This window comes from Amphiprion ocellaris, chromosome 15 (assembly GCF_022539595.1).
Source record: "Amphiprion ocellaris isolate individual 3 ecotype Okinawa chromosome 15, ASM2253959v1, whole genome shotgun sequence".
NCBI lineage: Eukaryota > Metazoa > Chordata > Actinopteri > Pomacentridae > Amphiprion > Amphiprion ocellaris.
This window is the reverse complement of record NC_072780.1, coordinates 33,267,215-33,279,847: the sequence shown is the minus strand read 5'-3', so window position 1 is coordinate 33,279,847 and position 12,633 is coordinate 33,267,215. Positions and strand designations below refer to the sequence as shown.

At 36.5% G+C, this 12,633-nt stretch overlaps 2 protein-coding genes across 4 annotated transcripts in view; one reads left to right on the top strand and one right to left on the bottom strand.

The window, feature by feature from the left end:
* LOC111586623 (sodium/hydrogen exchanger 3) overlaps window positions 1-2,129 on the top strand; it is a 32,129-nt gene extending 30,000 nt beyond the window's left edge. For all 3 annotated transcript variants that reach the window (XM_035942091.2, XM_023296384.3, XM_023296385.3), the window contains exons 15-16: window positions 878-964; window positions 1,177-2,129. In XM_035942091.2, the coding sequence (XP_035797984.2) occupies window positions 878-964; window positions 1,177-1,472 (383 nt within the window). In that variant the 3' untranslated portion in view covers window positions 1,473-2,129. The remainder of the gene's footprint in view (window positions 1-877; window positions 965-1,176) is intronic.
* Window positions 2,130-4,679: 2,550 nt separating this feature from the next.
* Window positions 4,680-12,091, bottom strand: olah (oleoyl-ACP hydrolase). The gene is made up of 6 exons (XM_023296386.2): window positions 11,814-12,091; window positions 9,543-9,681; window positions 9,372-9,471; window positions 7,508-7,677; window positions 5,411-5,493; window positions 4,680-5,272 (listed from the first exon to the last, which is right to left on the bottom strand). Exons 1-6 carry the CDS (start codon window positions 11,941-11,943, stop codon window positions 5,130-5,132), a joined length of 765 nt encoding a protein of 254 aa, XP_023152154.2. The 5' UTR covers window positions 11,944-12,091; the 3' UTR covers window positions 4,680-5,129.
* Window positions 12,092-12,633: the final 542 nt, after the last annotated feature.

The following is a 12,633-nucleotide window of genomic DNA, read 5'->3' as shown; positions in this document are numbered from 1 at the left end:
ACGATCGGCATTAGTTTGTCCGTCTGTCTGTCAGCTACTTTTCTCAAAAATGGACTAACAGATTTGGATGAAATTTTCAGGGAAGGTCAGAAATGACACAAGGACCAGGTGATTAGGTTTTGGCAGTGATGAAGCTGATAGTCTGGATCCACGGATTTGTTAAAGATTCATACATACATGCAAAATGAGTCGAAATTTGTCCAAATCTACTTAGAATTTGTCCAAAACTCATCAAGTTGTACCAAGTGCCTTGAAATATTTCCAATATGAGTTGATACATATTTCAAATGACTTGAAATTTGTCTTAAATTGCTCCAGATTCATCCAAAATTACTCAAAATTCATTCAAACCCACATAAAATTTTTCCTAAATAACTCAAAATCCATCCAAAATGACTCAAAATTTGTCTAAATCTGTCTGAAATGAGTCGAATTAGACCCAAATTACTTGAAACTCATCCAAAACCACTTAAAATTTTCCCAAAACACATCCAAATTTTCCTAGATCCCTTGAAATATTTATATTATCAGCTGATGCTTGTTCCAAATAACTTGAAATGTGTCCTAAATTACTCAAAATTCATCCAAAAATGCTTAAAAAAATTGTCTAAAATACATGTCAAATTAGTTTAAATGATTCCAAAATGACTTGAAACTCGTCCAAATCCACTTAAAATTTGTAACAAAAAATTATTTTCTTCTAGTTTTTTAGATTTGGTCTCAGGACAAGTACATTTACACAACAACTGTATGTTTTAGTATTTTCTGCGTGGATTAGTTGAAATTTGATGTAAGATGTCCTTCAGTTGTCTTGAAAATGAGCTTGTCCACCTTAAATCTAAAGACTTTATTGAAAGTTTCTTGTTCTGTCTTCTAGATTTTGAGTTTTCAGAAGGAGACAGCGCCTCTGGCTTTAACCCGTCGTACAATTCGATGCCCATGAGAGTCACCTACAGAGCTGGAGGTAAAATAATGTTAATAATTATTGTTATTATCATCTTCTTCATAATAATAATAATAATAATAATAAACTTTATTTCTTTGGCACCTTTAAAAACGAGAGTTAGATGTTATTTAGATAGACAAAGCTTTAGGAGACAGCAACACCACGGTAAAAACAGACAATAAAAGTTTACTCTCTCTGATGGTTCCCCTGCGGTTCCTCTCCTCCTCCAGCTGGTATCGAGAACCTGGGCTTCATGCCGGACCTGGACTCTGGACCTTCAGTCCAGCTCCCCCGCTGGCTGGAGGACAGCAGCTCCGTGGTTCCGTCCCAGAGAGCTCAGGTCCAGCTGCCCTGGACCCCCAGCAGCCTCAGACGTCTGGCTCCTCTCCGGACCAGCACCAGGTCCACCGACTCCTTCATGATGGCCGATGCTCCTCCTAACGCTCAGCAGATAGACCTGCCACCTCCTCCATCTCCTCCTGCATCTCCTCCACCTCCACCACCTCCTCATCATCACCACATGTAGGATCATCCACCTCCTGCATCTTCTCCACCTCCTCCATCTCCTCCTCCATCTCTTCCATCTCCTCCACCTCCTCCTCATCATCACACTTAGGATCATCCACCTCCTCCTTCACCTCTTCCACATCCCTCACCTTCTCCATTTCCTCCATCTCCATCTCCCTCTCCTCCACCTAAACCTCCTCTTCCATCTTCTCCTCCACCTCCTCCAAAGACTCTCCTCCTCTTGAAGTTTCTGGTCTGATGGAGTAAATCAGGAGCTTCTCTTCCTCCACCTCCTCTAAAGACTTGACTTCCTCCTCCATCTCCTTCATCTCTACCTCCTCCTCCTCCTCCACTACCTCCTCCAAGGACTCGACATCCTCCTGAAGTTTCTGGTCTGATGGAGTAAACCAGGATCTTCTCCTCCCTGAATGTGACAGAAAACGACCTTATCTCAAGCAAACTGTGTGAAGATAAACAGAGAGGATTAAATAATCGTAGTGACCCGAATCTAATCTTGTGTTTCTCTCAGGTTCCAGATTAAACTTGAAGAATTAATCTGCTGTAAAAATGTTTGATAAACACATTCTATTTATTAATCTGCTCGTTGTTTCATGACCCTGAACAAAATCTAAACCTGGTGTGACTTTAAATCTAGAAATAAAAATGAGGAAGCTTCTGGTTTCTGTGGAGTCAATATTTGATCCTGAATTATATGAATGAATACAAAAATATATAATTCAATTCAAAAGATTCAGAAGATACGATGGAGCTGGTTGTTCAGAGTTTTATATGTTCGAAGGATTTTACAGTCTATCCTGGATTTAACAGGGAGGTTCCTGGTTCCTGTCAGAACTTTTTTTGCATCAGCTGGAGGTTTTTAAAAGAATTACTGGGACATCCTGATAATAAGGAATTACAACAGTCCAACCTAGAAGTTATAAAGCATGGACTAGTTTCTCAGCATCACTCTGAGACAAGATGTTCCTGGTTTTTACAAATATTACATAGATGAAAGAAAGCCATCCTACAGACTGGTTTTATTTCTACACTATCATTCAGAAGTTTAGAGCTACTTAGAAATGACCTTATTTTTGAAAGAAAAGCAGTTTTTTCAATGAAGATACCATGAAATGAATGATAAATCCAGTGTAGACATTGTTAATGTGGTAAATGACTATTGTAGCTGGAAACAGCTGATTTTTAATGGAATATCTCCATAGAGGTACAGAGGAACATTTCCAGCAACCATCACTCCTGTGTTCTAATGCTACATTGTGTTAGCTAATGGTGTTGAAAGGATCATTGATGATTAGAAAACCCTTGTGCAGTTATGTTAGCACATGGAGAAAAGTGGGAGCTTTCATGAGAGTACATATGTATATGTATATACATATACATATATGTATATATGTATATGTATATATATATATATATATATATATATATATATATATATATATATATATATATATATATATATATATATATATATATATATATATATATATATATATATATATATATATATAGTTGGCAGAGTAGAAGTCTGTTAGTTTAAATAGGCTTAATTATTTAACAGAACATGATATGGATGCAGACATTTAGGCTATGTGTGGGATAAAACCACTGCATACTTAATATTTAGGCTACTTTACAATGTAAAACATGATCAAAATGAGGTAGCTCCATGAGATTATGCCGACTTCTTACCTGTTTTAAAAATGTTTTTATATTTCATCTTAAGCTCCTGCCTCATGTGCTTCTCCCCTGCAGGATTGCACCTAAATGAAATAACTTAATAGTCTACTATTCAAACAGTTTTCCTGTAATATTATTGTGATTTAAACTTACACATTGACCCAGGCAGCAATGTTCTCCCACACCGTCTCCCTCTCTTTTGCAGCTGCAGGTGTTGCACTTCTTTCTAAAAACGTGTTCAAACTCGCTATATAAGCGCATTAAGATTTCCAATTCAAACGGTGTAGTCCTCCGCTTCCTCGTTGCCATGGTGACTCGTCGAATCGGCGCTCCATTGATACTGGCTTTTCAGAGTTGTGGTGCACGCGCTTAACTCCGGGTGAAACTACTCCGAGTTGATTTAACCAACTCAGATCAGCCGTTGTGAAACCGAAAACTCAGAGTTTTCTATCTCAGAGTAGATCAACTCAGAGTTCAGGGTTAAACTCAGAGTTTGTGGAACCTGCTTCGTGAAACGGACCCCAGGCCTTTATGTTCTTCATAATATTGGTTCTAACATAGAGCCCTGTGGAACTCCACTGTTGGCAGCTTCATCTAGACAGATGTTATCCATCCATCCATCCATTATCTATACACCGCTTAATCCTCACTAGGGTCATGGGGGGGCTGGAGTCTATCCCAGCTGACTCAGGTGAAGGCAGGGGACACCCTAGACAGGTCACCAGTCTGTCACAGGGCTACATACAGAGACAAACAATCACTCTCACATTCACACCTACGGGCAATTTAGAATGATCAATTAACCTCAGCATATTTTTGGACTGTGGGAGGAAGCCGGAGTACCCAGAGAAAACCCACGCATGCACAGGGAGAACATGCAAACTCCATGCAGAAAGATCCCGGGAAAGCCGGGACGCGAACCAGGGATCTTCTAGCTGCAAGGTGAAAGTGCTAACCACTACACCACTGTGCAGCCCAAGCTACCACTCCCTGCATCAAAATAAAGGAACTGACTCTAACCACTGTACAATAAGAACTCAAGATTCTGGATAAAAACATAAATATCATCAGTCTGAACACTCTTATTAATGCTCCAAAAAACGTTTATTAATCATGTTATTATTATTACATGAGAAATTTAGTCCAATATCATGTATTTGTGATTTTTTTGTCACAAACTTATTCTAAATATGTTAAATTTTGGGGCTTTGTTTGGTGCAAAATCAGGGTTACACTTATTGAATATTCCAATAAATGTAAAATTTATAGAATTCACAGCTGCTGAATAATCAACTTATTTTTAAAAATGACTGTACATGTTAAGTTTTAGTCAGTTTGAAGTGTGTAAATTTTGTCCTTTTCAAGAAATATGCAAAAAGTATCCATGATTCTGGACAAAAACAGGAATATCAGAACTCTGCATCAAAGAATATTCATCTTGCTTCCATGAGCTAATACTAGTGTGGGGGTAAATTTGGTCCATTATCATGTATTTTAATCATGATTTTCAGTCACAAAATCAAAGAAATCAAGAACAGCAACACATTTATTGCAAATATGTTTAGTTTTGGGACTTTTTGGGAGCAGAAACAGAGTTACACTTCAATTAAATGTCATATTTCTGAGACTGACAGTGACACAGAATAACATCATGAAAAATTAGTACAAAAAGCTACTGTACATAGTTCTAGTTAGCTTGAAGTGTGTAAATTTGGTCCTTTGCAAGAAATGTGTGAAAAGAATTCAAGAATATGAATTCAGACTGTTATTAAAGCACCAAACAATATTCATTCCTAACATTTTATCATGTTTTTCGAACTTGATTTTCAATTCCAACCAGTTTATTGGAAGTGTGTTAAGTTTTGGAGCTTATCATTCTGTTTATTCAACATTTATTTAAGTATAAAGCCTGTGGGACTGACAGTGACACTGAATGATAAATTAGTAAAAATAAACTACTCTGTTATTCTTATTCTTATCATAAATAGTCCATCTGGGAGGTTTCCAGGTGCTTGGTGATGTAGTCTAAGATGATCTTCTCGTTTTCTGGCTCCTTCAGGTAGAAGTGAGATCCTTCAAACATCTTAACGGTGAAATCTCCAGATGTGACGTCTTTCCAGGCTAATAATGAAACACAGAGAACATTAATTCATCATTAATTACACCTGAACACGGAGGATTTTACTGGTAAACTGATGAGAACACGCAGCCAGTTGTCCTGCAGCTCTTCATGCAGTAGAAGTTTCCTGTTGAACCGACCTTGTAAGTCATGAGGAGCGTCGTCTTTTCCATCGAAGCATGTGACTGGACAGGACAGGAAGGGAGCGTCGGGCCGATCGGACCTGCAGCAGAATTAAATATATACAAATATAGAATTAAAGGCTTAAATATGCAGTATGTACAGTGCCGTGAAAAAGTATTTGCCCCCTTCTTAAATTCTTATTTTTTGAATATTTCCCCCACTTAAATGTTGATCAAAAAGACTGAGTGGAAAGCATGGTGGTGGCAGCACCATGATGTGGAGAATCCAACAATTCTCTCTGTTGTTGTGCACAAAAATGATTAACATAAAGGTAAAAAACAACATACAAGCTTAAAATTAAGTTTGTCTGCAGTACATTGTTGTACTAGATACTGCGTTCTATACAGTTTTCACGACACAAAGTTAGAAAACATTCTATTTAGTTATCCAGGAATAAATGTCCCTGAAAAATGCTCACATTAAATGGGGAAAATGCTGTAAAATGAATAAATAAAACCCCGACAGGCCAAACTACATTCCTAAAAAACAGAAATATCTGTATAATCTCACAGGCTTGTACATGACTCTATATAGACACATTTACAATGCCATGAAAAAGTATTTGCCCCCTTCTTGAAGTCTTATTTTTTGGAATATTACTCCTATTTAAATGTTTAAGATCATCAAACAAATGTAAATATCAGACAAAGATAACCAAAGTAAACACAAAATGCAGTTTTTAAATGATGATTTAATGTTTTAAAGGTAAAAAGTTATCCAAACCTACCTGGCCCAATGTGAATAAGTATTTGCCCCCGTTGTTAAATCATGAATTAACTTTGGCTAATCACATTGTTTGGAAAGCAATTTCACCGACCACACCCAAACCTGATGACGTCCAGACCTGTTCAATCAAGAAATCACTTAAATAGAACCTATCTGATAAATGAAGTCGACCAGAAGATCTCAAGAAGCTGAAACTAAATGATCCAAAGAAATTCAAGAACAGATGAAAAATAAAATCACTGACATCAATCAATCTGGAAAGAGTTCCAAAGACATTTCTAAAGCTTCAGGACTCCAGAGAACCACAGTGAGAACCATTATCCACAAATGGAGGAAACATGGAACAGTGGAGAACCTTCACTACCAACATTACCCCAACAGCACAGAGACGACTCATCCAGGAGGTCACAAAGGAACCCAGGAGAACATCTCAAGACCTGCAGGCCTCAGTTAAGGTCAGAGTTCATGACTCAACAATCAGGAAGAGACGGGGCAGAAATGGATCCATGGTAGAGTTCCAAGGAGAAAACCACTGCTGACCAAGAAGAACATGAAGGAAACAAGCATCTGGATGATCCCCAAGACTTCTGGGAGAATCTTCTACAGACTGACGAGACCAAAGTAGAACTTTTTGGAAGGTGTGTGTCTCGTTCCATCTGGAAACAGAACATCAGCAACAGTCCAGCATGGTGGTGGTAGTGTGATGGTCTGAGGACCTGGACGACTTGCTGTGATTGATGGAACCATGAATTCTGATCTCTACCAGAAGATCTTGAAGGAGAACATTCGGCCATCAGTTCCTGACCTCCAGCTGAAGCTCACTTGGGTTCTGCAGCAGAACAACGATCCACTTCAGCAAGTCGACTTCTGAACGGTTTAAAGAAACTAAATGAAGGTTCTGGAGTGGCCGAGTCAAAGTCTGGACTAGAATCTGATTGAAACGCTGGCAGGACCTTAAAAAGTCCGATCATGCTGGAAAATCTTCCAGTGATGCTGAATTAAAACTATTCTGTAAAGAAGAGTGGACCAGAATATCTCCACAGAGATGAGAAAGACTCACTGGCAGTTCTAGAAAACACTGCTGAGGGCGGAACAACCAGTTATTAGCTTTAGGGGGCAATTACTTTTTCACACAGGGACAGGTAGCTTTGGATGATCATCATTTAAAAACTGCATTTTGTGTTTACTTTGGTTATCTTTGTCTGATATTTACATTAGTTTGATGATCTTAAACATTAAGGTGGGGAAAATGTGCAAAAAAATAAGAATTTGTGAAGGGGGCAAATACTTTGTCACGACACTGTATATACATATATATATATCTCCACCTGAAGTTCTCCACGACGTGCAGGTCGGCCTTCAGCGACGGCAGGAAGAGCTTCAGGACTTCAGGGTTCTTCAGCAGCTCAGCAGGAGTTCCTCCGATGGACGTCAACCAGCTCAGGAAGTCTTTGTCCGACATCTGGCTTCTCTTTGGAGCTTTGATCCGAATCTCTGACTGGAGGATGAACAACAACAGAAAACATTGTTAATGTGGAGGCAAACACATGATATCAAATCAACCTGCAGCTGATTAAATAATCAATTATTTAAACCATCGATTAGGAGAAACTAACTCTGAATTCTGGATCCCTCATATTGAGCAACCCTCCATGTAAATTCATGCCATTAAAGCAGATTTAATCAATATTTTTTGTTACTATTGGATCAGTTGAACATTTCTGCATCTCCTTTCAGCTTTATGAAGAGTTTTTGGAGACTTTAATACATTATTTAGCTTTACAGGCCATAAAATAACAGCTATTGATAGAGCTGCAGTGATTAATCAAGCACCCAATGATTTATTTAGCAACTATATTGATCGTCGATTGATCAGTTTGTGTGAAGAAAACTAAATTCTGTGATTTCAGGTACTTAAATGTGAATATTTTCTGGTTCCTGATCTCCTCTGTGCCAATAAATTGACTATATTTCATCTTTTTTCTACATTTTCTGACACTTTATAGACCAAACAGTTATTGATTAATCCAGAAAATGATGGAGAGACTCACACTAGAAAAAATGCCCCTTCCAAAACCACAAAAAAACTTATTTCAAGCAACTTTTACCTTGAAATAAGTGAAAAATCTGCCAATAGAACAAGTGAAAAATGTCTTGGTAAGATTTCTTGAAATAAGATATGATGTTTAGAGTACTGAGATCTTAAAATTAGCTGGGAAAACTTATTTTAAGCTCTATTTTACCAGGATTGTCAAGCTTAGGTGTCTTAAAATAAGCCTGACATGCTAAAAAAAAAAAAAATAGCAATTTTTCACTCAAAAATAGATTTTTGCTTTCATGTAACCTCCTAATTCGAGATGCATTAAACTTATTTTGAGTTTTCTTGTGAAATATAACTCAAAACAAGATATTTTCCAGATTGTTTGACTTAACAAGATATTTAAGATGCATCGTCTGAACCCTCCTGTTGTCCTCATTTACAGGCACCAAAAAATATTGTTTCCTTGTCTGAAAAAAATCCCAAAATTCAGCAAAAAATTCCCCAAATTTCTGAAAATTTGCAAAACCTTCAGGAAGAAAATTCCAATAATTCCTTAAAAGCTTCCCTTTAAAGTTTTATTTTTAAAAAATCCCCCAAATTTGGCAAGAAAATTCTCGTAAATATTTTCAAAAAATGAGTAAAAATCTTCCAAAAAATCCTAAAAATATCTAAAGTGATTCCATATATATCAGTAAAACTTCTATTATTTTCTTTAAGAACATTCACATAAAAATCTACCAAAATCCACTGAAATTTGCTGGATTTTTTTGTGAGTGTTCTTAAAGAAACATTTTTAACATTTCTTTTTTTCCACCAAAAAATGTTCAAAAATTTCCCAAAAATGTGGAAAATGTGGACATCAGAAGTTTCACTGTGAAAATAGATTTTTTTCCCCACATTTTCAAACTTTAAAACGGGTCAATTTGACCTGCAGGACGACACGAGGGTTAAAACAAGTCCCTCCATCTGCTGAAATGTCTCTTGTTAAGTGAATTTATCTTAAATCCAGTGGGATGAGACATTTAGACTAAAATTAAGACAAACAGACTTGATAAGATTTAGAGTTTCTTGCAGTGCATGGATAATAAAATAATAAGTTCCAGGTACTGACGTTATTAAATGCAGGTGTTATCTGTGTTTGAATAACTTACATAAGGAGCAGAAGCTCCAGACAGGAAGATGTGAGCAGGTTCCATGTGGTGACGTTTCTTCAGAACATCTGCGACGGCGAAGCTCGTAAAGGCTCCGAAGCTGGAACAGATTTTAACATGAGGTTAAAATGAAGAAAGGATTCATGGAATTCAAGTAAACCTCCGTCCTACCTGTGTCCAAACAGAGCAAACGGCTTCTCCTTCAGCAGCGGCAGCAACACGTCCACAACTTCATCCACGATCTGCTGCATGTTCTCAAAGAACGGTTCTGTGGACCGACTCTCTCTGCCAGGAAGCCTCACTGAGAACACTGGAGGAGACGCAACAGAGAACGTTCAGGACGCGGGTCTGTTCCAAGATGTTTGATCACTTTTCATGAGTTTCACGTCCTTTTGGACAAACAGAATTTTTTGATACATTTTCACTAGTTTTGGCCAAATTTTGAGTAATTTTAGGCCATTTCTGACTCATTCCAGATCACAGTCAGACAATTCAAAGCATTTTTTCACAAACATCCACAAACATTTCATTCATTTTAGACCCCAGGAAGAATAGCTTCTGTCTGTATGGTAGCTAATGGGGATCTAAGTAAATAAACAAATAAACATTCACAAATTTAAGTCAGTTTAGACTAATTTTGAGGTACTTTAGATGAATTTCAAGTCATTTTATTCAGATTTGTAGCCATTTTTTGACCATTTCAACTCTTTTTGGATGAATTTTAAGTAAATTTGAACAGCTTGAGTCATTTTTGCACAGGTTTTAAGTAATTTTGGAAAAACTTTAAGGATTTTTTTGACATATTTGAACTAGTTTTAACTAATTTTTGCCATTTTTGCTTCTGAAGAACTTTCCAATGTGCTGCTTTATATAGACATGAAGCACGGCAACAAAACCTGTGTCTTTTAATAAAAAGCCCGACCTTCATTAGTGGATCACTGGAAGCAGAATGACCCAATACTCAACATTTCTAAATGTATTTTTTATGGAACCAATCAATTTTAAGTTTTTATTGGCTTTTTAAAGATTTATTTGGTATTTTGGCTGTGATGAACTAAAAGAAATTACACTTGAAGACCTAAGAGTGAGTCTTAATACAATATTTCACGAATGCATGTGGTGTCTGAAAACTTTTTTCCACCTCTGTGTATAAAATAATATAAACACCAAATAAACACAGAGAACATTTAGACCACGACTCTACATTCAGGTTTACTTTAAGCACATTTAAACGCCCTTTGGTCGCAGTAAAACTGAATCCTGAGTAAACATGGAGAGAACAGAGCAAAGAGCAGCACCAACACTTAGACGCAAAATTTGAATTTTTAGTGATTTTTTAAAAATTTGATTAATTATTTCTTCTGCATGAAAATGAAATAAACAAGTGTTAAGATGGATAAATGTTGAACATTTCTATGTTGTTGTTGTTGTTGTTTATATTTTGACAAGTCTGAAATGATTCATAAAAGCAGAAAGCGTCTTTAACTTCTACTTTGTTCTAAGGCGTTCTGGTAATGTTTCATGGTGTAGCGCCTCACAACACTAGTAAATGATAATAATATCACTAATAAAGACCAGAAATGCTTCTCCAAGTATTTTCAAAAAGGCCCTGTTGTATATTATTTACTTCACATGTTTGTGTGTATCTTCTTTAAATGACACATTTTAAAACTATTGCACATGTATTTATTTATCTATTGAACAGTTTTGGACACTGTATGTTTTTTATATAACAAATTTGTCACATTTTGCAAGCTGTATTTCTTTATATTACTTTTTCAGCACTATTGCACACAACATACATTTCCCTCTTTTAAAAACATTTCTGAACACTATATTTTTGTATTGTATATTTGTCATACTTTTGCATGCTGTATTTTTTTACATGACTTTTTTTTAACATTTTGCTCACTACACACACACACACACACACACACACTTACATTTTACATTATTTCTTAAAAATATTCTTTGATATCGTAATTTATACATATATTTTTTATTAGAAAAATATTTTTTAATTAAACTACATTAAAATAGTGTAAATTAATGTTATTTTTAAATTTTTGAACACCGAATTTTTACATATTACAAATATGCCATTTCACGCTGAGTTTTTAGCATATTTCAATGCTTCTGTCAGCAAAATTTTGTTCCTAGATGTTTTATTTTCAGTGGAGATGTGGAGTTTCAACTGTAACTGGAGCTGCTGTTTAATGCGAATGATTAAATATCTATCTATCTATCTATAGTCTATCTATCCATCTATCTATAGATAGATAGATAGATAGATAGATAGACAGATAGACAGATAGACAGATAGACAGATAGATAGATAGATAGATAGATAGACAGACAGACAGACAGACAGACAGACAGACAGACAGACAGACAGACAGACAGACAGATAGATAGATAGATATTGTGTGTGTTGTGTTGAACCTTCAGTGGAGGAGTTGAGGATGTTTCCCCAGCGGGCGTAGTGGTTGGATCCTCCACCTGCCCAGGGGAAGCAGATCAGCCTGGAAACTGCATCTGGCCTCTTCTGGAAACAGCTGATCACCTTTTCCATGCTGGTTCAACACAACACCAAGATGAAGGCTGGTTCCCATCAGCAGCTCCTCCTGCTCACACACTAGATATAATATATAATAATATCAATAAAGCTCCACTAAGTTCTCCTCCTCCTCATGCTGCTGTCTGATGCTTCCTGCTTCTCTTCTTCTGTGGTTTCTCACAGCTTTGGGTTCTGGAGACATCTACAGTATGGAGGCAGGAACTCCATGTAACGGACCAGGAACTTCTCTCAGGGTCATTTATGAGCTTCTAAACCACTTGGACAGACATGAAACTGAAAAAACACAACTTATAGGTGTCTTATTTCTAAAGATGATGTAAAAAGCACTGATAGGACCCACGTTTAGAGTCTGGTTTCTAGGCAAAAGATGATTTCACACAAAATATCATTTCAAAGGCTCATTGAAGGAAGTGAGCACCACCTACTGTCCCCATAAAGAAGACAACACCGTCACTGATAACACTTTAAAGGCAACAATCATTTATTAATAAAAATGACTGGATATCACTAAAATGAGAACTACACAACCGTCTGAATTTAATCACAACCACCTTCTAATTAGCTAAACAATAATAAAATGAGCTTATTCAAAAATTGTTTTGATTGTGTTCTTTTTATTAAGTGGAGATAATCATGACAGATACAATATATTTATAAATAATTTTCTATTTCAGTTTTACTCAA